Source organism: Euleptes europaea, chromosome 16 (assembly GCF_029931775.1).
Source record: "Euleptes europaea isolate rEulEur1 chromosome 16, rEulEur1.hap1, whole genome shotgun sequence".
NCBI classification, from domain to species: Eukaryota; Metazoa; Chordata; class Lepidosauria; order Squamata; family Sphaerodactylidae; genus Euleptes; species Euleptes europaea.
Genome location: NC_079327.1, coordinates 21280457 through 21306505, shown reverse-complemented (window position 1 = coordinate 21306505; position 26049 = coordinate 21280457). Strand labels below are relative to the sequence as shown.

The 26049-nt window shown below is 42.3% G+C and overlaps 1 protein-coding gene across 1 annotated transcript in view; it reads left to right on the top strand.

Annotated features, from left to right (window-relative positions):
• Positions 1 to 25754, top strand: part of LOC130488464 (solute carrier family 15 member 1-like) — a 60936-nt gene extending 35182 nt beyond the window's left edge. Inside the window, exons 6-24 of the mRNA XM_056862138.1 lie at positions 534 to 653; positions 968 to 1067; positions 1792 to 1882; positions 2628 to 2711; positions 4361 to 4443; positions 7109 to 7195; positions 7575 to 7664; positions 8182 to 8226; positions 8531 to 8563; positions 8651 to 8739; positions 11140 to 11221; positions 13775 to 13897; positions 14869 to 15015; positions 16203 to 16252; positions 18613 to 18720; positions 21740 to 21833; positions 22429 to 22575; positions 23963 to 24070; positions 25566 to 25754. Coding sequence (XP_056718116.1) covers positions 534 to 653; positions 968 to 1067; positions 1792 to 1882; positions 2628 to 2711; positions 4361 to 4443; positions 7109 to 7195; positions 7575 to 7664; positions 8182 to 8226; positions 8531 to 8563; positions 8651 to 8739; positions 11140 to 11221; positions 13775 to 13897; positions 14869 to 15015; positions 16203 to 16252; positions 18613 to 18720; positions 21740 to 21833; positions 22429 to 22575; positions 23963 to 24070; positions 25566 to 25754 — 1870 coding nt within the window. The remainder of the gene's footprint in view (positions 1 to 533; positions 654 to 967; positions 1068 to 1791; positions 1883 to 2627; positions 2712 to 4360; positions 4444 to 7108; positions 7196 to 7574; positions 7665 to 8181; positions 8227 to 8530; positions 8564 to 8650; positions 8740 to 11139; positions 11222 to 13774; positions 13898 to 14868; positions 15016 to 16202; positions 16253 to 18612; positions 18721 to 21739; positions 21834 to 22428; positions 22576 to 23962; positions 24071 to 25565) is intronic.
• The last annotated feature ends 295 nt before the right edge of the window (positions 25755 to 26049 follow it).

The window sequence follows — 26049 nt, the reverse complement described above, 5'->3', positions numbered from 1 at the left end:
TGAGTGCATACAAACCAACATTACCCAAATAACTTATGTGGGTATTTACAAGTGTGCATAGGCTTTCCATGCTTCATGGATTTGCTGCAGAAAGCACCACGTATCACCAATGTGCACACAGCAACAACAGTGTGAAGTGTGACATTGTCTATAGTTCGAACTAAAATTGGTCAAAATCCATTAGATGTACCTTCAGGCAAGGATGGTCAGGTTTAGACTGTTAATCTCATTCTATTTTTCATATCTGACAATAATTTGTTATGGTTAAGCTCAAGACCTTTGGTCAAAGGAGCTAGTAAATAAATGGAATATCTGACAATAATTTACACCGTCACATTCACATATAGGGGTTGTGGGTGAAGCAGGATTAGCCCAGCCATCGGATATTGAACTGACATTCAGTGATATTTGCATATGCCTCACAATAGGAGCTTGTATCTTGTCATGGATTACTTGTCCAAACAGTGAAGAACATGTTCAAGAGAGAAACAGCTGTTAAAAGATGCATCTTTTGTCTGCTTCTTTTCTGATAGGACCATTATTTCCTTGTCCATTGTATACACAGTCGGGCAAGCAGTCTTGTCAATAAGTTCCATAAGTGAGTTGACAGATGGCGACCGGAATGGAATCCCAGATGATGTTAATGTTCCCATGTAAGTTACATCACTTATTTCTCATTTTACACACAAATGCACATTGGGACATGCTAGAGAATCAGTGTACCACAAATACTATATTTACTGTGGCTTTTTCTGCTGTAACCTTGGCTCTTTCTCTTTGCCACATGATAGGAGTAATATGCTGATGCAAAGTCCACCGAGCATTAACAATAAAACTGCAGATCTGATTTGATGGAGGAAGTATAGTAATCCTCATGTTCGGAAGCATTTTGCACTAGAAGCGAACATATCAAGTGAACAGGCTCATGTTCCCCCCTTTTATCTGTCCCTGTTTGTTCTTGTTGCAGTGCTCTTTCTATGGTTGGCTTGGTTCTTATTGCTCTCGGAACAGGTGGGATCAAGCCATGCGTGGCTGCATTTGGAGGGGATCAGTTTGAAGATCATCAGGTACAACAGTATATGCCAAGAAAAGTGTAGAACCCCCCCACCCTTTGTCGTCTGCATTGGTGGTTTGGTTAAACGTATCCCTGTTTATAGCAGTCGAGCTATAAATAGTGTTTGTAACGGTAAAGCTAGAAATTGATACAGACAACAAGGGTTGGTTCCAAACTGAATTTTCCATGGGGGAATGGAATTTTCTTGGAGCTCTGTCCCACTGCAGCCCACTGATTGTTGGCACTTGTTAACAAGGGCTTGACAGTAACTTCCCAAATGCGCTGCCATATTGCTCCTAATATATGGGAAGACTATTTGGAAAAATCTATCGTTCATTTTCCTTGCCTGCAAACAGTAGTATATATAGTATTGCAGATAACCTTCCTTCTGGGCCCAAATAACAGAAAATGAAGTGGCCAGTCTTATTAGAAATCTTAAAACGGGTAAGGCCCCTGGTCCAGATTTCATTGTTAATGAACTCTTTAAGAATAATGTTTCTGGCTGGAGCAAGACTTTAGCACCTTGTTTTTCTAATAATAATCCCACTGATTGTCACAAAAATGCTGCTCCAGGGAACAGGAGTCCCTGAGGAACAATATGAGGGGGGATCTGCAGTTGGAATGCGGAATTGGTGGGAGACAGTGGATCAGGTTGTCTATGTGGTGCTTGTTGTCTAAGTAAATGCTGAACTTAAAAAAAAACCCCACAAAATATAATTTTCTTCTTTGTACTCTAGGAAAAACAAAGAAGCACGTTCTTCTCTATATTTTACCTGTCCATCAATGCTGGAAGTCTGATCTCCACCATAATCACCCCAATTCTCAGAGGTAAAATTTATGCTACTGATAGCCAAAAGAAAATCCTTAAGGGATTGAAAGCTTACTTTTTCCATTATAACCATAGCAGTTTTCTTAACAAATGAAGGCAAGGCGTTTGGGAAATGTGTACCATTTAAGAAGGGCACGGTCGTCATTCCATATGTTTGTGATACGATATTGTCCAACAACACCTCTACCACCAACTTGTGAATGGCCAGACATGGGTCTATATATTGAGGGGGTCATTGTTAAAACAGTTAAATGGGGTTATGTACTAAAACGTACAGCCAATGGCACAAATTGCTTTGTTGGGATGAAGTTGACTAATCTGTGCCCATTATATTACTATAATTGTCATGAAGTAGTAAACCCAGACCTGGATGGCCCTGGCTAGCCCAATCTCATGATGTCTCAGAATCTAAGCAGGGTGGGCCCTGGTTTGTACTTGGATGGGGGACTACCAAGGAAGTCCAGGTTTGCTATGCAGAGGCACACAATGAGAAAACACCTCTGTTTGTCTCTTACCTTGAAGCCCCTATGGGATGCCATAAGTGAATTCAACAAATGTATGTAGCTACAGTCCTGAATATATCAAAAAGTGGGCCTGAGAATCTTTCCCCCTCCCCAAACCTGAAGGCTAGGAGGAGAAAAAAGGCACACACCAAAAGATGATGGGTAAAATACAGCCTGTACTCACTTCTGCTCTCAGAAAAAGAACTCGTGATGAGATGTTTTATTGTTTTACCTGATTTAGGTGAAGAATGTGGAATTCATGTCAAACAGAAATGTTATCCTCTGGCATTTGGTGTCCCTGCTGTACTAATGGCAATTGCGCTATGTAAGTTAAATATTTTTTTCACTGATAACAACATTTGCTTTAATTCCATGTGGCTGCATTTGTTTCCAGCCTCTCCTTCTGCCCAGAATTCTGCTCTTGAGGGTCAAGGGGCCTCCGGGTACACCAGGAGGGACAAAATTGGGACCTGTAATAGGAGGGGGGATTGGCAGAAACCGTCAGCAAAATGCCATTATGCTGTAGTTATCAGTAAAATAGCACCTTTGGATCCAACCAAATAACGGTACATCATGACGTATTTTAATTCCCCTTCACTGCTGCTATACAGAAAGTAAGAATGGAAATACATAGCCATTGAAAATAGAAAAAAGGAATAAATGTCATTCCTAATTAGCGATGTTTTATAGTATTTTATTTATTTAGAAGAAGAAGAGTTGGTTTTTATATGCTGACTTTCTCTACCACTTCCTAAGGGAGACTGAAACCAGTTTACAATCCCCTTCCCTTCCCCTCCCCACAACAGACACCCCTGTGCGGTAGGTGGAGTTGGGAGAGCTCTAACCGAGCTGCGACTAGCCCAAGGTCACCCAGCTGGCTTTGTGTGTAAGAGTGGGGAAACCAACCTGCTTCACCAGATTAGAGTCCATTTTCTACATAGGAACAGGCTTATGTGGCTTGCCCGTGGCTGCTGAATCCAACACAGCATTAATCCCCACCCACCCCCAGCCTTTCAGACGCCAGCAGGCAATAAATGGGTTTGGGAACCCTAGGAAAAACCAGCCTACTTCTCAACAGCATTGAACCTGTGGCAAATCATTCATGTGGAGAAGGTCTTAGGCTGCTGTGAGAGGCAAGGGTCTTGACTGAAGCGGCACGGTCCAGCCTGCTATCCAAAGCTTTTCCCGGCAGGGCCTAAGCAGGCTTCAGTCCAGAGAGGGGAAGGGATTAAGCTCATCTGGGTTGTCCTCTTCTCCTGCCGGTGCCCTTCCCCGCTCTAAGTCAGAATGGACTGTGTATTAGAATCGCAGTTACTGGAACAACTTGGGTGGAACCAGGAAAACCTGGTCTTTCCAGCCTAAATTTGTTAAGGAACCTTTATTTGAACATAGGAACAAATTGGAGTTAGACCGAAGACTTCCAGGAAGTCTTCAGTTGTGACTCCACATTCATTAAGTGTTTTTTTTATTATTATTTTTATTTGGGGTGGGGATAAACAATCTCAAGAATAAACCAGATTCATACTTGATACAAACAAACTCTGGACTGAGGCTTTATTCAAATAAGGACAGAAGTACACACAGGAAGAGATGTGCTTTGTTCATTCTTCAGGAGACCAAGCCCCAGTCACCCAGGCCCATTTCTCAGGGAATGGATGCACTAATCTTGACGCCCCAGCATGATTCTGTTTCTTAGCTGTGCTCACTGTATATATATAGTAAAATATGATTGCTTTCCTTGTTGTGGCAGTGGTTATACAGGCAGATGTTCTCCTGGCAACATTTGCAGAAATAGCCTGTGTGAAGCTATTAGAAAATAGGTGAAGAGCTCTGCCTTGCTTGCACTAAATCTAAGCTGGGAGACACCCTTTCTATAGCTCCCAGCCAAAGCATTAGGTTCTTCTACTGGCATAGAATTCCTGTCTAATTATAGCAGTTTGAGCAAATCTTGGTGTCTTTTATTTATTTCTACAGTTGTGTTCATAGTTGGAAGTAGAATGTACAAGAAAGTTAAACCTCAAGGCAACGTAATGGTCCAAGTCGCCAAATGCATTGCGGTAAGGTATATACTGTGTGGAAAGCGGGGCTAGCATTTTCAAGGGTCTCGAAACCAGCGGGTTGGATCCAGCAGGAAAAGTACCTCTGATGGAAGAGTGATGATTTTCATGGCAGACCCCCGCTGTGTTTTTTTCTGGGGGGGTCCTCTGTCCCCCAAGAACAGCATTTGGAAGGCATTTTAGCTGCAGCGGGAGGGAACAGGCAGGAGTGTTTTGTTCCACAAATGGAAATGCCTTCCATCAGCAGAGAGTTTTTTGTAGGATCCAACCTAGTATTGTGTGTGTGTGCGTGTGTTGGGGGGGGGGAACCTATTCCTAATTAAATTGAAAACTGATACTACAAAAGCAGAGCTTTATGACATACAGTCAAAAAGACAACATGTAATTCTGAAACTAGATAAGGAAGAGATGAGGGTATTATGGGTAGACAAATAATTTTTTCAAATGCAATTACATGTGCATGTCAAATATATTTACCAGTAAATACACTGTACACCAGTAACTTTTCCCCATTCTGCTTTTAATTTGTTTGAATATTTCACTTGAGTTGTAAACCCCTTATTTTTTAAAAAATGTGTTTGGTTCCAAATGAGTTCCGTTTATTAAAAATCCGCCAGTGTATCTACATTTAAATGAATTGGTAATGTTATGTAAGGTAAAGGTAAAGGTCCCCTGTGTAAGAACCGGGTAATTCCTGACCCATGGGGTGACATCACATCCCGAAGTTTACTAGGCAGACTTTGTTTATGGGGTGGTTTGCCAGTGCCTTCCCCAGTCATCTTCCCTTTACCCCCAGCAAGGATGGAAGTCTGAGTCAACCTTGAGCCGGCTACCTGCAACCAACTTCCATTGGGATCGAACTCAGGTCGTGAGCAGAGCTTTTGACTGCAGTACTGCAGCTTACCACTCTGTACCACGGGGCTCCTAATATTATGTACTACAATATAATGACTTTATTCTGTATATGTAGCTGTTAACTCTCAAGTCCCCACTGCCTTTTTTTATAAACTACTGAATAATTCAAAGGAGACATTACTCTTTCCAAAGAATGCACAGCTTTCAGTACATTGATTCCACAAGGTGCAATTCTATCCCCCATGCTTTTCAATCTCTGTGTAAAGCCCTTTGGTCAAATCACAGTTTTGGGGTTGGTTGTCATCAATATGCTGATGATACCCAGCTCTACATATCCTCATTCAACTCTCCTGGTGATGCGGTAGTGGTCCTAAAAAGCTGCCTGGCTGCTGTGGTTAACTGGCTAAAAGTTAACAAATTGAAACTAATGCCTGAAGAGACAGAGGTAAATCTGGTTGGGAAGGTGGAGGTCTTGAAGGACGTTGTTCTCCCCACTTTGGATGGAGATCCACTGACCCTTGCTGACTCACTTAAAAGCCTTGGGGTATACTGGATCCAACTTTATTATTGGATAAGCAAGTTAATGCAGTTGCAAAATAATGCTTTCTGCCAGCTCAATCTAGCCTGTAACATGGTCCCTTACCTTGATATGACTGATCTGGCCACCTGGATCCACGCCAAAGTAACAATGAGACTAGACTACTGTAATGCATTGCACATTGGTCCCCCCTCAAAATCAATTTGGAAACTCCCACTAATGCAGAATGCCACAACTCGGCCTTGGTCCCTCTTATCTATGGGATCGTCTCTCCCCCTGTGCTCCACCACGACAGTTTTTCTCATGTCAGCAGGGACGTGTGTGGGTGCCAACCTGCAAATGAGTTAAATGTGCTTTCTCTGTTGTGGCTCCCCCCTTATGGAATGGCCTGCCCAAGGAAGTCATAAAGGCTCCCACTCTCCTGGCTTTTTGCAAACTACGCAAAACGTAGTTGTTCAGTTAGTAATGTACTACTTCCAATGCTTCTGTGTTAGAACTATGACCTGTGCCTATATAATATTTGAAGATTTGATCCACTATTTGAAGATAATGGATCATTCCCCTGGTACAAGCCTCTGTATCCATCATTCTTCTAGGTCCCACACTGTCTCAAGCATCATCCTGGGATTGCCATGAATGTCTGCCTCAAGCATCAAGAAAGGGCATTCTAATCCCCTTATACAACAATCACTTATATAGCATAATTGCAGGAATGCATATATTTTTTACTTATAAATATCTTTCAAGTAAAGTAGTAGAAGAAGAAGAGTTGGTTTTTATATGCTGACTTATATGCTGGCTTACAATCACCTTCCCTTCCCTTCCCCACAACAGACACCCTGTGAGGTAGGTGAGGCTGAGAATGTGTGACTAGCCCAAGGTCACCCAACTGGCTTCAGGTGTAATGTGGGGAAACAAATCCAGTTCACCGGATTAGCCTCCGCCGCTCATGTGGAAAAGTAGGGAATCAAACCCGGTTCTCCAGATCAGAGTCCACTGCTCCAAACCACCGCTCTTAACCACTACACCACTAAAAGTGCTAGAGTTGCACCCCTCCTAAGCTCATTGAAGTCAGTGGACTTGGACGGGTGTAACTCTTCTTAGGGTAGCACTGCAATGCAGGTTTATAGCACTATCTTTTGAAAAGTACGACATCTGGTTAATAATATTTCAGTTAGTAAGTTACGCTAGGAAAACTTACTTCTTTCCATAAGTTATGTTTGAATTAATGTATAATTTTAAAAAATAAACTATCAAACTCTTTCTTTGCAGTTTTCCATCAAAAACAGATTTAGATATCGCAGCAAAGAATACCCCAAGAGGGAACATTGGCTAGACTGGGCGAGAGAGAAATACACTGTAAGTTGTGCTATTTAGCTATATCTTTTTAATATTAAATATTTTTAATATTAAAATTCTTTTTATTAAAATGTTTGCCTCAAGTATTCATACTTTGCATTGACCTATTCTTATTAAATGATATGTATAGCCAAGTTGCCCAGAGCGTATGTCTAAGAAATACCATTTTCTCCAGCCTAGGGTTTCTCTGCTTTGACCTAAATAGCCACAGGCCATTAGCTACTTTCTGAAAGGCCTCATGGTGGTGGGGGTACATTAGTTGTTACAGATTCCTGATGTACTATATACATGGAAAAATCTGCTTGTCACTCCACAGATAATGCTTTTAGTTTGTATTATTTTTTAACGTCAACCTATATTTCTTGCTCCTTTCTTATAGAAACGTCTTATCACTGAGATAAAGATGGTCTTGAGAGTACTGTTCCTGTATATTCCACTTCCAATGTTCTGGGCTCTTTTTGATCAGCAGGTAACTTAGGGAAACTGTCCACTGTTACTGGTGATCATGCTTCTCCTATTGGGGGCATACTGTTAGACACACATTTTGTTTTAGTGTGTGTGGTTCCCCCCCCCCCCCTATATATCTTTGTGCATTAGCATTTACATTAATGTGTTTTGGCTTGCAGCCCAAGCATTCCTGTTAGTAATTTTATTAATTCACTAATTTAATAGATAGAGCAAAGTGTAAGAGAAGGTACAGTTGATCTTCAGTTAACGATGTGTTTCCATAGATACTATTTGTCAAGTGTTAACTTCATTATCACAAAGGCTGTAGGCAAACAAAACCTTTAATTAGTTTTTCTTGCCTTTTGCTAGTTTTAATAATCATTACATTTCATCTGTTTCTTGTCTGCCCTTCCCTCAAAACATAGACTCAAGGCGCGCACACTCTCTCTCACACACACACACACAAATCTTGATATTCAGAAGATTCCTACTTTAGTGTTTAAATTATTTAGAGATTTCTTGTGTGTTTTGTTTTTAAGGGATCCAGATGGACACTGCAAGCCACAACGATGGATGGAGATTTTGTAAGTTATTCCTGAAACTCATGATTCAAAATCCAGGTCTGGTTGCTCTTCCAAAAATGCAGTCTTTACAGGTTGTGCTGTCATTGAGAGCACATACTGTGTCTTTGGTTCTTAGTATTACACATCATATCCTTGTAGAAACTTGTTTATTTGGCCAAATAGCCAAACATGTTTATTTGGCCAAATAGCCAAACTTGTTTATTTGGCCAAATAGTTGGATTTTGACAATGATGTGTAACGCTTACTTTTTTGAGCACTTGTAGTAATTTTGAAAATAAGACACACGTGCCTCTCTCTTCTTTAGGGATCTATTCAGATTCAGCCAGACCAGATGCAGGTACAGTAAGCTTCTACATTAATGCTATTTTATGAAATGCATATTTGTTGTTTGAAAGTTTCTAACTCTCTTCCCCCCCCCCAACAGACTGTTAACCCGATCCTCATTGTTATAATGGTCCCGGTTGTAGATATGGTGATTTATCCATTAATTAATAAATGCCGCATTAACTTCACGTAAGTAAACTTATGTTTGGAATTCGCTTTTAAGTCTGATAAGTTTTTTTCCTCTTTATTTTTGAGGCACACATGAACACATGAAGCTGCTTTATACTGAATCAGACCCTTAGTCCATCAAAGTCAGTATTGTCTACTCAGACTGGCAGCCATTCTCCAGGGTCTCAGGTAGAGGTCTTTCACCTCCCCTAGTTGCCTCGTCCCTTGTTGGTGCCAGAACTTTGAGCCAGCGTGGTGTAGTGGTTAAGAGCAGTGGATTCTAATCTGGAGAACCTGGTTGGTTCCCCACTCCTCCACATGAAGCCTGCTGGGTGACCTTGGGATAGTCACAGTTCTCTTAGAGCTCTCTCAGCCTCACCTACCTCACAAGGTGTCTGTCGTGGGGAGAGGAAGGGAAGGAGATTGTAAGTTGGTTTGATTCTCCTTAAAAAGATAGAGAAAATGGCCATATAAAAATCAAGTTGTCTTCTTCTATTCATATTGGAGCGGAGAGATCTGTTCAGGTGAGTTTAAAAAATGCAGCCTCAGTGCTGAGAGCCCAGATAGAAGTTTCCTGTTCTATACTTAGGGATGATTTTGTGATAGTGGTCTGAGGGTGTACTGAATCTGCCACTTTCTGAGCTGTAGCTAAATGTGACAATGAGACGGATGCCTCTTATAGGCAGAGCAGTTAATTCAGTAAAACAATAATTACAGCTTAAGGCAGGGGTCAGCAAACTGCGGCTCTTGAGCCACATGCGGTTCTTTGGCCCCTTGAGTGCGGCTCTCCGAACTTGGTTCGGAGCCCCTGCTCTTGGGCTGCGGAGCCGGCGCGCCTGAGAGAGAGAGAGCGGGCGCGCTGTCTCCCTCCCCCTGCCGTGGAGAATGGCCAAGTCCCCCTTTCCCTTGCCCTCAATGGTTGGGAGGCTAAAGCCTCCCCTCCCCTCTAGCCGCGTGATTGATGGGGGGGAGGCTGGGCGGTTCCTGGCCCAGGCCACCCGCCTATCAGCTGTTGGGAGGGGCAGGCTTCCTTTGGTGGCGCATCCCCGGCAGCAGCGCTGGGCCGTGGTGCCCTGTCTTCTGCGGTGCTGACTCCGTTCCCCCATCGTCTTCTGGGCCTGCGGGTCCTTGTAAGCCAGGAAGAGGCACACTTTGGAGCCAGCGCAGGGGCTTGTTTGGTAAGTGGAGGGTGGCGGGAAAGCCCTGGGGCGTGGGGTGGGCCCCCCGACCCAGGACACATGAAATGCTACAACTTGGGGTCGTCTGCTGAAGCTGGAGGGTGGGAAATTCAAAACTGATTAAAGGAAGTATTTCTTCACACATCGCGTGGTTAAATGGTAGGACTCCCTGCCCCAGGAGGTGGTTATGGCTGCCAACTTGGAGGGCTTTAAGAGGGGAGTGGACCTGTTCTTGGAGGAGAGGGCTATCCATGGCTACTAATCAAAATGGATACTAGTCATGATGCATGCCTATTCTCTCCAGGATCAGAGGAGCAGGCCTATTATATCAGGTGCTATGGAACGCAGGCAGGACAATGATGCTGCACTGGTCTTGCTGGTGGGCTTCCTGGAGGCACCTGGTTGGCCACTGTGGGAACAGACTGCTGGACTTGAAGGGCCTTGGTCTGATCCAGCACGGCCTTTCTTATGTTCTCATGTGTTTACTGCGTCTGTGAATCTAGAAGTTTGCTCACATTGTTCACATTAAGTGTTTGTCAGTCATTGTCATGATTTTTAATTTTATGGATACCTTACTTACTTTTTTCCCTCCTCAGAGGCCATGTCTACCCACTGGCTTTATTGGCGGTAGACCTGGACTCCGAGGAGGGGGGGAAAAGTCCCCCTTCAGAGGCCAGGTCCACCAATTGGCTTCTATGGGCCTCCGGAGGCCAGGTCTACTGCCAAGAGAGCCAATAGGTAGACCTGGCCTCCCAATGGGACTTGGCCGGAGGCCAGGTCTACCAATAGGCCTTTATGGCGGTAGACCAGGCCTCCAGATGAGGACTCCGGACGGGAAGGGGGAAATGGCAGGGACTTACAATTTATTTTTTATCAATAAAAAAGATCATTATTAAGTATGATATCAAGTTTTATTCAGTGTACCTATAGTTTAATTAAGACTTAAAACTGTAATTAAAGTTTATTAAGTTAATAAACAGTGTACCTACCTATATAGTTTAAGAAATTTGGCTCTCAAAAGAAATCTCAATCGTTGTCTTGTTGATATTTGGCTCTTTTGACTAATGAGTTTGCCGACCCCTGGCTTAAGGCAATAGTAAAGTTCATTAACTATGAGGTGTCAAAAGGCCAATGGTGATCTTTTTTGGAGACCTTGAAGCAACAGCAGGTTTGATAACAACAACTGGAAGTTCAAGTAAAGCATGATACTAAACATCCTCCTTGTTCATTCTTCCTTTATCAGGCCTCTGAGGAAGATGACAGTTGGCATGCTTCTGGCTGCTTTGGCTTTCATTGTTGCTGCTGTGGTTCAAATCGAAATAGATGTAAGTAAACTTCAGCTGCCTTGACCTGGATGGCTCAGGCTAGCCTGACCTCGGAAGCTATGCAGGGTCAACCCTGGTTAGCACTTGGATGGGAGACCACCAAGGAAGACCAGGGTATACAGAGCAAGGCAATGGCAAACCACCTTTGTTCGTCCCTTGCCTTAAAAACCATAAGTTGGCTGCAACTTGATGGCATTTTCTACCACCAAAACTTCAACCAAGGGGTTTCCTCTTGTGTTTTGGATGTGATACGGACTTGGGATTTAAATTCCAGTTTAGGCTCCTTTTTCTAATTTTGACCTAGTTAGAAGAAAGGTGTTAATTGGTGCGAGGTCAATTTTTTGAAGCTTAATAAGTATACACCTTTTTCAAACACAAACGCCAAATCCTGCAACTGAAACGGAACATGGAGCTAGATTTGAGTGATACTTGAGCGGAATGATATTGAATAGAAATGGAAAAACAAGAAGTGTGCAGGGAGTGGGGCTGATCGTGGAACACTATGAGAAGTAGTTAAAGAAAAACAATTTTTCTTGGTTGACAGAGGAATGACATAGCCAGTAGGTTCTGCTTCCAATTCCCAACATCTCTGCTAAAAGAGCCTTAGGTAGCTAGTAGGCATTATAATGCTTAGCCAAGACAGAGTAACTACACTGTTATTTTTATGGGGCTACACAATTAAGTGTCTTTGTGAGGGAGGTGGAGAAGGTCAGGCAATGAAATGCACATAATTAGAATCATATATATTTCTATACCTTTGGGTACAGGCATATATTTGCTATCCAGTACACTGTGATCTAAGATGTATAGATGTTAAGTTGTTTTCATCTGAGAAAGCCCTCATAACATGTCTTTCTTTGGCTTGAAGGTGTTATGATTAATACAGATTTTAAAGACACTCTTTGGCAGAGTTCTAAAAATGCTTAGCTGTACTCAAACAACCAGTTACTCCATTTGATTTTTAGGTTTTATGTATACTTGGCCTCTTCTAAATTGGAAAATACAAATATTTTTTATATTTGTCTTCTTTTAACTTGGAAAAGGCAAATATTTTGTATAGCCTAACGAAATTAGGAAGTGGTTAAAGAAGTCTGGCAGAAGAGGTGGATCTGGCTTTAAGATTAAATTTGTCTTCTACTTAATCTGTTTTATTCTTTTATCTACAGTTGGATCAGGTTCTTGATTACTGTCAAAACAGATTAAAAGCATTGCTAGATTTATTTATCTAGATTACACCTACTCCACTTTTCATTACCAGACCTTTTTAAAGCTGCTAAAAGTACTATAAAAAAGAATTGTACATTAAGGAACACAGAGTAGAGGCAGGATGGCAAGGCTGAATGGTTGCTTCTTGCCAGGCCCTTGATGGCAAATTAAGTCTTCCCTTCAGAGCTGCATGAATCTTATACTGGTCTTCTTGAAGAGGAATTATTTTAAATGACATCTTAATATTGCTTAAAGATGAGTTTAGCAGCCAAGTGGATTTCCTTGATCAGTGGTGTCCACTTTTTCCATATCTACTGAGTTGTAAGACTTGGCGGAAAGTCTCACCACAGTTATGTGACAGAGAAGCAGCCTGAATCTCTGGGCCTTTCTTCTGTTTTAGAAAGGAATCCTTGTGTTTCCTCGGTGACCTCACCTTGCAGTCCTACTGGTCATCTAAGTATGTGTTCAAAGAGAGGCAGGAAGAATGGCACCCTTACTTTCTACATAGGTGCTCAAACAGAACAACCTTCCAAAAAGCAGCAAACAACTGGCGGCTTTTTAGGGGCTGTGCAACCCACCTGAAGGTCCCATGCAAGGGCTGGAGTGACCCATTACTCATGCTGACGGGTAGCAGCATGTTTTAGGATTATAGGAAGGAGCAGGCTGCAGAGTGGTTGGTTTCTTCCCATCACAGTAAACTCTCTGCCTTGGAGGTTTCTGTCCAGAGGTTTTGGCCCGTTGGTTTTAAAGGTCTTCTTGCAACTAATAGTACTGATGACACAAAAAGCATTGAATCAGCTCAAGCATCATGCAGGCCCACAGGAAGATGACTAGCAGCTGCAATAACATACTAGAGTGGTTATGATTTAAAGGTAGGTATATTGAATTGGTCATAGAAAGAAATGGCAATTGGGTAGCAGATATTGTCGAAGGCTTTCACGGTCAGAGTTCATTGGTTCTTGTAGGTTATCCGGGCTGTGTAACCGTGGTCTTGGTATTTTCTTTCCTGACGTTTCGCCAGCAGCTGTGGCAGGCATCTTCAGTGTTACTCCTCTGAAGATGCCTGCCACAGCTGCTGGCGAAACGTCAGGAAAGAACATACCAAGACCACGGTTACACAGCCCGGATAACCTACAAGAACCAATGGGTAGCAGATGTTTAGAATAAAGGAAGCGTACCAGAGATTCCCTTGCTCGGGACATTAAGGTGGCTGTGGATATAGGCATTGGCATTTTTATGACAACCTCTTTGAAAGTAGACAGATTACTGTTGTTTCTCTTTCCAGGTGGATGTTGATAGATCACATTTGATATTGACACAGCATCTCTTTGTTTCTCTCTCCTACAGAAAACTCTTCCAACATTTCCTGAACTAGGCGAGTCCCAAATAAAAGTAATAAACTTGGGGAACAGCAATGCAACCGTTCATTTTAACACTGGAACATCTGTAAATGTGACTTCTTTTAAATCAGTAAGTTAAGATTATTTTTAATTTCCACTGTAACTTCAAAACTATATAGTAAGATACACTTTTTTCCCTTCTGTTAATTTGATACCAGTAGGCTTATATTCCTACCATTTATATGTAGAGTTTAGTGGTCTTGAACAACACCATAATTTATTCACAGGTTTTAAATTATTTTAATGCATTGTTTTCTTTGGGGAGTTGAGTAAAAATGGGATTAAATGGAAATAATAAAACAGGTAAATCAAACGTATTTTGGGGTGTACCCTACTTCCGTGCAAAGTAGAGCTGTAATCATAGCAATTTACAACTATCCATTTCTTTTTTTTAGCTTAGACATTTCAAGACTGTTGCCAAGTGTGCCTTAAATCTCATTCATTGTTTTCTAAGCTCCCCTGATTTGACCCAGTTTGTAGATACTTAACCCATCCATGTTTCTGTTTAAAGTTACTCCAGTGTTGTTGTACTTAAAACTGTCACAATGAAAAATTGTACAGAACAGCCCAAGCAAAGCATAATTTTTCATGTCTTGGGTTTGCTGCTTCTGTAGTGCATCCCAAAATAGCAGTTTGATTCCCCCCCGCCCACATTCAGCTGAAGCCCACTGTCTCTCTAGGTCTTTTTCAGATGGATTACAACCAAAGTGGTTATTCTTCCTTTGAATATGTTACGACAGCAAACTGGGAATTAATTCAGTGTCACTGGAGTCATTCTTGGGAATCAAAATATTTTTTCCAGGGAGCTGACATTTTTTAGATAGTAAGTATTAGAAACAAGTGGAGAGGAACCGAACAGTCCAATTATTCTAATAGCAACAATTCTGGCAAATCAAAGGCAGGAATGGGTTTTTGTGCCAATCTTCAAGTAGAACAATTTATTTAATCTGCAGAATTACGAATGCAGAAGTAGTCTGGATAAATCTATAGATAACATGTAAGGGCTGCTACTGACTAACTGTACATTCTTCTAATTTGTAGACGGGCTACCTCTCTTTTGACACTGCAGACTTAAACTACATCAGTGTGAGATATGGAACTGAAATGAGAATCAATCAGTTTGCATTTGTGGGAAAAGAACGACACACCCTTGAAATAACAAACGTGGCTGGGATCCAGGCTGAACTGGTAAATATTTTAATGGCTAGTAAGAAACCAGCCTCTAGTGTCACTGTTCTGTTTTGATATGCTCTCTTTGCTATTTTTTGTTTGATATAAAACGTATGCATTTATAAATGTTGTGAGTGTATGTGTACATTAGTTCTGTGCAGGAATTAGTACAACTGATACAATGTACGCATGATAGTCTTTCAACTAACCGTGTGAGAGAAATTGAAATAGTCTGATTCTTCTGACTGTTTAATCAATCTTTAACCATGGCTAAGGCAAACGAAGATTATAATCTGGTGAATAACTGGTTTCAGATATTGGTCACTAGGGCACATTGTTAGCCTTTATTGTGGCTGACATTGGTACCAATAAACAGCAGTCTTGTGGCATCTTAAAGACCACCCATTAAAAAAAAATTTGGCTAAGCTTTTGTGAACTGGTGTCTACTTCATCAGATGCATGTAGAGGATCTCTCATTTGGCAGCCTTATGCATCTGTGGTTATGAAGAAAAAAATTAAGCTTCTCAGCCTTTTGGCTAAGATCAAGTGTAGAAAAAAAAATTAAGCTGCCAAAACGCACTTGTTCTTTTCTTCAACATACTAACCTAGCTTACTCCTCTGGAACTGGTAATGTTATAACACTTAATTGTGGTTAAGGCACAGGTATGTGTGAGTGGGTGAGAATTTTCTCTCCCACTTCCAACTACATAAATATTACTTAGGAACACTATGGGTGCACTGTTCTTAAGACCATAATTAGAATACTGTATATATGCTCTCAGTGAACATAAGAAGTTGTCTGTCAAGGTCTGCTCTGGCTGGCAGAGGATCTCAGGTCAAGGTCTTTCCCATCATCTACTACTGGATCCTTTTAACTGGAGATGGCAGGGATTGAACCCAAGGCCTTCCGGGTGCAGCGCATATGTTCTACCATTAAGCTACAGCCCCTCCCCAAAGTTCCTTCCCTTTCTGTACTCTTTCATTATGTTTGGAATGTGTAAATTTCAAAGAAGACTTTTTCACTAAATATAAGTTAAGCAGTCTTTGTGCAATGCATTCCTGTTCGTTAAATCATGAGATAGGCAATGTTAATAAAAATAACTGTCAGACGACACTGCATGCAAGCATTCAACTATCATATCTGATGCAAAAGATTCTACATCTTGACATGTGCTCTACTTACTTACACTATCTTTTCTCACCAGCTTGTGGACGGTCTCACAGTAAAGCCGGAGCAAGGAAACAATAAAATCAGGTAATATGAACTGTATTTTACATATATATGAAGTATTATTAGGTGCTTTTCATCTTTAAAAAGTCTTCAGATACATGCTTTTGCTCAGTGGGAAACTGTTACAGTATGCAGTAGGATGCTGCTAATCCAGTCCTGTGTTCCTGTTTCTCCCACATAGCATCTAGGGATCCTTAATGTGTCCAGTGACATCATCTTACGGAATGTTTCCCTTCTACTTATCTTGTGGGGCAGGGGAGCTAAGCACAATGCTGTTGATATCAGACTGGGGCCGGACCTTCTCTTGGACTTAACCAGGTCTGCAACAACTGGCCATAACCCCAGCAACTAGCCATAACCCCAACTGGCCATTACCCCAGTCCCAACCTTTGGGCTGTTGACAGTTTCGGTGGGCACCCAGATGGCAAGAGGATCAGCGCTGCCACACCAGGCGATGCATAGCTCCTGCACAGCATCAAGCAGCCCTTTATGGAGCTGCCAGAAGCAGCTTCAGCTGGGCCAGACCAACTAAGCTATCAAGCAAACGGAGAACAGGTGTGAGAGGTTAGGGACGGCTGTTGGGTATGCGTGCAATTAAGGGCCAAATGGCAGGCTGGGGAGGAGGCTCCAGGTCTTCTCCAGGGGCAGAGGGAAGACTTGGGAAGAGAAGAAATGGAACAACGTGCAGTTAACCCCCTCCCTTCTCTGCATCTGAGGCCTTTGCTGGCCCTGGGGTCTTGGCTGGAACCATGGAGGTGGACAGGGAATACCAAGTAGCTGCGGGATCCCTGCAATATCCTATCACATTTTGATAGGGAGAAGGGAGATATAAGAACACAAGAAAGGCCATGCTGGATCAGACCAAGGTCCAGCAAGTCCAGCAGTCTGTTCACACTGTGGCCTACTAGGCCTGTAGTTTTGGCATCATCCTTTCCCCTGCTGTAATGCTTAGTTCCCAGCCTAGTATCTTTGCTCTTTCATATGTTATGAAATAATGCGATGGTGAACAGAGAGAACTATGCTATGCGCGTTCTTGTTAGAGGTTGATATGTAGTGATTTTACGGCATATCAGTATACTGAATTTTAAAAACATTCTCTCAACAGTATTAACTCAAGAGAAGTTAAACGTCAGTAAGGAAATCTCAGGGCTGCCATGTGAAATACATATTGCCGTGCCAGTGTAACAGCAACTTCTAATATAAATTTTGATGAAAGAGAAATACAGCATTGTGGAATGATGGCTGTTGTCAAAGAGTCCCGAAGCCTGTAAAAATCTTGGTAGTGCTGCCACCACCTGGGACAGCCACACTGCTGTATTTCAGTCCTCTTATACAAGGAGCAAAATGTTATCTATGTTTATTCAGATATGATGAGCTTGAGTAAGCAGAATATAATGTGGACATTCTTCATCAAAATTTTTTAAAAATTCACTAAAAATTGCGGAAGGCTTACAGGCTCACTACAGTGTGTGATCGTAACAAGTTTTGTACTTTGTCTGGTTTAAGTTTCTGGCTATTTCTGGAATCACGGTTCAGACAGAACCCAAGGAGAGTTAGGAAGATAGCTCCATATTGTTTAGAAACTGTCAACAGAACTTGTCTCCTACTGGCAAAATACGTCCAAGTCCTCAGGTTCCTTTTCTTAGATGAAAAGGCTTTTCACTGGATAAGGGAGAGTTAAGGACTGGCTAGTTAGATGAAACTTGATGCATATGAAGGTCGATTTACACCAACCGCCTATGGAGTACCATATTCTGGGCCACCCAGACCATATGGACTAGTCCAGCAGAAAGGAAAACAGTCCACAAAAGCAATTCCAGGTCTTATTTATGGAGGGAGTTTAGTTTTGAAGGCCTGTTGAGTTAATGATCAACACTAAAGAAAATTTCACTGTTTGTTAGCAAATAGGTATGCTATGTTTTGGCCTTAGAAATACTGAGCTGGTCTAGTTAGTTAATCAAACTTTAAAATCCAGCTGTTAACGTACAGTCCCAGCAACATCAATGCTTAATCTCAAAGTTTTTCTACTGAGTATCTGGGGCGGGGGGTGGCTTCAGGAACCATGCATTTGTTCAGACATCATCTTTATTATCTTGGAATAGCAGCAAAGATGGGGATAAAAGTGGGGTATAAATTTAAACTATTAATAGATAATGGTTGAAATTTCATAGAGGCATCAGTGAAGCGGCAGGATTTAGAACCTGGACTACAAAAGCCGACAAACTGTAGTTACCTAGCAGCAGGCAGAGATGCTCCAGCAAACTCACTTATCACATGGGAGTCCTTTTATAAATGCACGTGGAAACTGCAGGCAAAACTGTTCAGTACCCATAAGGCTGAATAAAACTGGTACAACATTGATACCTTAATCTTATTTTTTTAAGATTTATAAACAGCTTGAATTCAACCATAAATATTACTATGGATGGTGTTAATTTTGGAGAAGTGATGTATTTCTCTGCCACCAATTATTCATCTTTCCAAAGAGGAGTGTAAGTATTTCAGCTATTTCCTTTTGTCTTGGTGCCCACGCTTCTGTCCAGTGATGTAGCTTCTGCTTAGTTTTGGAAAGAGTGGGTGTTGTTACTTTAGGGGGTAATATGAGTACAGGAGAGGGGATAGTGGGACTTCTGGTGGTATCTCCTAATAATTTATTATATAATAACAGAGTATTCATAATATGTGGGTCTGAAAGTTACGGCATTGGGAGGAGTGAATATTATTGTTGGGTGGGGAAGGTGTTAAGCATCTTGGTTTCTGAAGCTGTTTTCCATTCCACATCTAATGGTCATCTCACACTAACTGGTAATTGTGAGTTGGTTGGTTTCTGTAGGAAATTTAAGTTTTATAAGGGAAATCCTTTGGGTGGAGGCAGCTGGGAGGCGAAAAACAGACACCCACGTGTTGGTAGCCATAAAGGCCACTGGAGGGGAGGAGTCAAAAGAGAACTACAGAAGATATTTTGGCCATGCCTTTCCTCCCTTTCATGGTATAGGTTAATGACTGGGCTGTTAAAATACACATGAAAATACGCATGAAGCTGCCTTCTACTGAATCAGAACCTTGGTCCATCAAAGTCAGTAGTGTCTACTCTGACCCGCAGCAGCTCTCCAGGGTCTCAGGCAGAAGTCTTTCACGTCACCTACCTGACTAGTCCCTTTAACTGGAGATGCCGGGGATTGAACCTGGGGCCTTCTGCATGCCAAGCAGAGGCTCTACCACTGAGCCACAGCCCCTCCCCGAGGCCTGTTATTGCAGTAGGTTAGTGCTCTTGCTGGGGTACCATCTACCTCACTCCCCAGGGAATGTCCTGGCTGAGCCAGTGGAGATGATCTCAGGCATGTTGGAAGCCCCTAGGCTAATAAGTACCAGGAGGTTTCAGTAATCATGCTGTGTTCCCCTTGTCCAGCCACGCTCGTGACTCGGTAGCATAAATACAGAGGTAGCTGGGTGGGGAGCAGAATTAAAACCAGAGCTGTGATGGTAGGGGAAGTGGTATTTAATCTCTTCCCTCTCATCTACCTTTGTTTCAGTCTGACTCCCTCTCCCCCTGCAACTGCTGCTGGCGACACAGAGTGAAATACGTAGTGGTGTAGTGTGAGCTCAGGAAGCCTTGCTAAGGTTGCCAACCTCCAGGTGATTGTACACAGCTCAATAAAGCACATATACTATGCAGTTGCAAACAATTCTATTCAGAGGAGGAGCCTCTAAATAAAGACAATATCCAAGGAATATACAATCAAGAGCAAAAGGACGTGAATTTCACAATTAAGACCAAAAGGACGTGAATTCAAACAACCAACAGGTAAGTATACATACAACAATTATTTTTCAGGCACATGGGTTTGAAAATTGTAAGTCCAATGATGGTAAATTTCAACAGGGCAAATTTACCATCATTGGACTTACAATTTGCAAACGCATGTGCCTGAAAAATAATTGTTGTATGTACACTTACCTGCTGGTTGTTTGAATTGTGAAATTCACGTCCTTTTGCTCTTGATTGTATATTCCTTGGATATTGTCTTTATTTAGAGGCTCCTCCTCTGAATAGAATTGTTTGCAACTGCATAGTGTATGTGCTTTATTGAGCTTTGTACAAGTGCATAGTTTTGATTCCTCATTCTCCTTTTTGTACTTGTAGCCCTTGTTTGATTACCAACCTCCAGGTGATGGCAGGAGATCTCCTGCTATTCCAACTGATCTCCAGCAGATCAGTTCCCCTGGAGAAAATGGCTGCTTTGGCAATTGGACTCTACAGCATTGAAGTCCCTCCCCTCTCCAAACCCTGCCCCCTTAGGCTCCACCCCAAAAACCTCCCACCGGTGGCAAAGAGGGACCTGGCAACCCTAAGCCTTGCAGCTAGGTGAAAGTATGGGAGGGTTTTCGGGATTGTACTGCTTAGGCCCTGGCCTGGATGGCCCAGGCTATCATGATCTTGTCACATCTCAGAAACTAAGCAGGGTCAATCCTGGCCTGTACTTGGATGGGAGACCACCAAGGAATACCAGGGTCATTGTGCAGAGGAAGGCAACGGCAAACCACCTCTGTTAGTCTCTTGCCTTGACAACCCTAGTGGGTTTCCATAAGTCGGCTGCGACTTGCCGGCACTTTATACACACAGTTGAAAGTTGATTTGGATTACTTGAGTGTTTTGGAAAGCAAGAAAATATCTGTTGTATTACTTTGCTGACGGTGTCTAATTAGGGTTGCCAATCTCCAGGTACTAGCTGGAGATCTCCTGCTATTACAACTGATCTCCAGCTGATAGAGATCAGTTCACCTGGAGAAAATGGCCACTTTGGCAACTGAACTCTATGGCACTGAAGCCCTTTCCCTCCCCAAACCCCGCCCTCTTCAGGCTCCGCCCCCAAAACCTCCTGCTGGTGGCGAGGAGGGACCTCGCAACCCTATGACTAATGCTTTGTGTTCTAAAACAACGTTATTGAAACTACCTGAACTCTGCTGGTCAGTATTTTAAAAGAACCGTTGTTTTGAGTTTGGCCAAAGGAAGTTTCAGACTTGTAACCCAAATGCTTCTGTGTGGCTACTGGACAGCATTTTAGGATCTCGGGTATTCAACTGATGATGATTTCGGCCTAGTGTTGCTTGTGTATGTGCATGCGTCCTTCCTGCAGAGTCAACCTGAATGTTTATAAATACCCAAGTCTTTCCTCACAAGTAAATTGAATCAGTGAACCTGAATCCGTGTCTATGGTTTCTGGAAGTGGGAAATGCCATGGAATAATGTTGACTTTCATCACTAGTAACACTGATGTTTTATAATGTTGCATTGCTCATTATGCACATCTTAAATGATATTTTTCCTAGCACTTCCTTAAGATCAGGAATCTGTCCCGTTGACCTCAAGTATGTAGGCAACATTAGCTTGTGGATGATGTCTAAAATGTTAACAGGCAATAGTAAAACTTTCAATAAGGTAACAGTTACGGGAATTAAAAAAAACAATGTGAATTAAATTAGTCATGTAGATTAACTTTTTTCTTCCAGAAAACCGATTAAAGTTATCACTGACAATCAGAGTTGTGAAGCACAGTCTTTGCCATTTGGGTATGGTAGTGCTTATACCATTATAGTAAAAGAGGTAAGTTGTAAAAACAGCAACACAGAGGCAGATTGAGAATTGTGTTGCATATCTTTTTTGAAATTAAAGCAACCCTTGAAGTTGGTACTGTTTTTCCCACTAAAAATTAGTTGCATTATTATACATGGATTATATATAATTGAGCTTTTAGCTTTCTTGCAACTTTTTCTTAAGAACTGCTGCACTGCTATACAAGAATTGTGCCAAATGTTTTGCTGGCATAAGATGACGTGATTGAAGCAAAGGGTATTTGGCTTGGAGACAGATGTGCCTTAGGACTCAAATGCCCATTTAGTTGTATATAGAAGTAGCAGTTGTGACTCACCATTTTATGTTAACATACTTTCTGTTAACATACTTAGAATGTAATTATTTTCATTCATGGGAGCTGCCTATGTAAAATTCTCTCACAATCTAAATGCATGTGTACAATCTGGGTCTCCCTCAACTTGAGTAGAGGGGGGATTTTTGCTGGAGCTTGTTAGACATCTTTATGGCTATGTGTGTGACACTCAGGAAAAAAACCCTGTCTTTTTAAGCACACAAAACATTTTAGCACTTCGTGCATTAATATGGAATTTGGTTTTGATTTCAGTGTAACAACACTGTGTTGAGCGTCACATATGTTGAAGATATTCAAGCCAACACTTTCAGTATGGCTTGGCAAATCCCACAGTACTTCATTATTACTTGTGCTGAAGTTGTCTTCTCAGTCACGGGATTATCATTTTCATATTCACAGGTAGGTGACTTTACTTCAGAAGATAAAGGCCATTTATGCTTGGTAATTAGCAGCACGTTCCAGGCTGAATTGCCCCACATATTTTTTTTGAATTTTTCACACTGAACCATCATTCCGGAAGTGACTGCGAAGCCGTCCACCTTTGCTGATCACCCACCACCTTTGTTGATCACCCCACCTACATCAACCCTTGGCACCTCTCTCACCCTCACCCTTGCTGCTCTCCTCACCTACCCCCTCCGGCACGCCGGGACTGGTGCGGCTGCCGGTGTCCTCCTTTGGCGTGCCTGGGCCCAGAGTGGCTGCTGGCGTCCTCCAGCATGGTGTAGTGGTTAAGAGCGGTGGTTTGGAGCAGTGGACTCTGATCTGGTTAGATATTAGGCCCATAGATCGTGTGATTATGGTCAGGTTACAGTCATTCAGTGCACACAAATAGACAGACAGAGTCTTTCCTTCTTTTAGAATCAAAACTTTATCTAAAAGGAAAGGGTAAACTGGGATAAAAACAAATCCAATCCTTACTACCAAATCTAGTTTCCTATAAACTTGCTAGATTTCTCTAGCAGGAATCTAAAAGCTTAATGGCGACCCTCTCTGCTCCTGGGAGAGCAGAGGCGATCCATGCTGCTTCTGTAAAATCCAAAGGTGTGTGTGACACTGCCTGGGGCAGCTTCTCTTCCTGTCTTAAACAAAGGAGAGCGGTTACTCCTAAAACATTCGACCCGACCCAGGGACGTGTGGTCAATGGCGATTTGCTGACTAATTCACTAGAGGTTGCAATGACATGACATCATATTCCTGAGTCTGTCTGAACATCAATACAAACAACTCTTTGCTCTCTGACAGAAATGGAACTCGCATTATATTCCCAACATGGAGAACCAGGTTTGATTCCCCACTCCTCCACATGAGAAGCGGGCGCTAATCTGGTGGACTGGATTTGTTTCCCCACTCCTACACATGAAGCCAGCTGGGTGACCTTGGGCTAGTCACACTCTCTCGGCCCCACCTTACCTCACCGGGTGTCTGTTGTGGGGAGGGGAAGGGAAGGTGATTGTAAGCCAGTTTGATTCTTCCGTAAGTGGTACAGAACGTCAGCATGTAAAAACCAATTCTCCTCCTCCTCCTCCTCCTCTGGCATGCCCAGGCCCGGAGTGGCTGCCGACGACCATCTCACCTCAGTTCTTTTTTTAAAAAAAATGGGGTGGGGATTTAACCCCCCCTTATCCTTGTCGTTGTTTTAGTTTTCACATTTTTCTGCAAACTCAGGGAGAACCCCACATTTGAAAAATATCTGGTTGTGGTGTGTGTGTTTCTGACTTGAAACATAGTACCAATATGCAAAACAATTCAATTATATATATATTATATATATATGTTTCCACAGGCACCCAACAATATGAAGTCTGTGTTGCAAGCTGGCTGGCTGTTGACTGTGGCTATTGGCAACATAATTGTTCTTATTATAGCTGGAGCTACAACAATTAGCAAACAGGTAAATTGAAGTCAGTGTTAATATAGAAAGCTTAATAAATGGAAGCCTGTGTTAGAACACAAGCCCTACATTTGGATGTAAGGTCTGGTTAAGAATTGGCACAAATGAGTATTGTGTGACTTCGTGATAGCAAAATTTTAGTTTTGTTAGAAAGCTGAATTTGTAATGCGGTCATTATGGCTGGCAAGAAACAAGCTGTGACGTTCCTAAATTTGTTTGGGAAAGTCCTTCCCTCTTCCCTTGATTTTTGGTTTGTATTAGATTAGGGGAACTGGTCTCTATTGTAATTCTGGGTGATCTGCAGCCCCCACATGGTGGTTGGCAACCCTAGTTCCCCTGGAAGAAATAGATACTTTGGAGAATGGAGTCTACGGCATTAGACTTCTCTAAGGTCCCTCCCCTGCACAAACCCCATGCTCTGTAGGCTTCCCCCCTCAAAACTCCAGGAATTTCCCAACCTGGAGTTGGCAACCCTATCTCCTTCTCACCCAACAGTCAACCTACCTTTATCTGCCCCTCTGACTTAAGTTTTCCATTTCCCCCTCTGTAGGGTTGCCAACTGCCAGGTAGTAGCAGGAGATCTCCTGCTAATTCAACTGATCTCCAGCCAACAGAGATCAGATCACCTGGACAAAAATGGCCACTTTGGCAATTGAACTCCATGGCATTGAAGTCCCTCCCCTCCCCAAACCCCGCCCTTTTCAGGCTCCGCCCCAAAAACCTCCCGCCAGTGGCGAAGAGGGACCTGGCAACCCTACCCCTCTGCAGCCTCTATCTTGCAAAACTAGTCTTTCTCCACAGTGAAGACCAAAGCAATTTATATTCTCCTCTCCTATATATCCTCACAACAACCCTGTGAGGTCTGCAGTCTAGAGATGAATTGTAATTATAATGGAATTGCAGATTTCACATTTTTCTGCAAATCTGGGGCCCTTTTCAGGTTTGTAGAAAAAGCTGGCTTGCCCCTTCACAGCTCCAGTCACTGGATTTAAGTATCCAAAGATTTGGCCAACTTCCCTATTAGAATATAAGATAGTTAATATGGAACCCTGAGACTCTTGTAAACCACGGTTTTGTAGTTGCCTTTGTTAGATTTATCACTGAAAAGCCTGAACAAGTGTGGAGAGTTTCTGCCAAATTTGTAGGAAATTGAAGAAGTCTAAAGGTGTGTATTGTACTAGAAAGAATTCTACCAAATCGCCTCGACCTCTGATCTAATGCTATCATACACCTCCCCCCACCACATGCAAGGTTTTTCCTAAACCACACCTATGAACTATGTGAATGCTAACTGGCACAAGCAGAAAGCTGCCCATATAGTTTGGATTCTCATGACAGCAACCCCAGTGCAGTAATGTCTGGAGCAAGTTTAAAAGTCATATGATTCGTTTTTACTTTTTCAGCTAACCCATATCGGTTTTTCCCTTTACTAATAAAGTAGCATACTGTGCTAAGAAAAACACTAAAATCCTTTCTTCCCCCTTTTAATCCACAGTGGGCAGAATATGTTCTGTTTGCGGGTTTGCTTGTTGCGGTGACCATTATTTTTGCCATCATGGCCTATTTTTACACCTATGTGGAGCCAGCTGAGATCGAAGCTCAACTTGTAGAGGAAGAAAAAAAGGAGAAGAAAGAACCTATACATGAAAATGGGACTGTACCAGATGCACAGACTCAGATGTGAACATATATTCAAGTCTGAACAAGAATGTAAACTGCCATCCAGCTAACTGCATCCCAGGTTGAGATCTAGAAGCGTCACACGCTGTCACTGGACATCACTAGACAAGGATGAATAAAAACTAAAGTTGAAAAGCACACATCCTTCAGAGTGTTGCTCTTGGTGATGAAAAAGAGAAAAGTCCATAATCTCATTCTTTGCGGAATTTGCACTTCTTTAAAGAAAAAGGGATCTCGATCCATCTGCACTTGGCTATATTGAAAAGACTTTCAAAGTATTATTTTTATACAGTGCACCT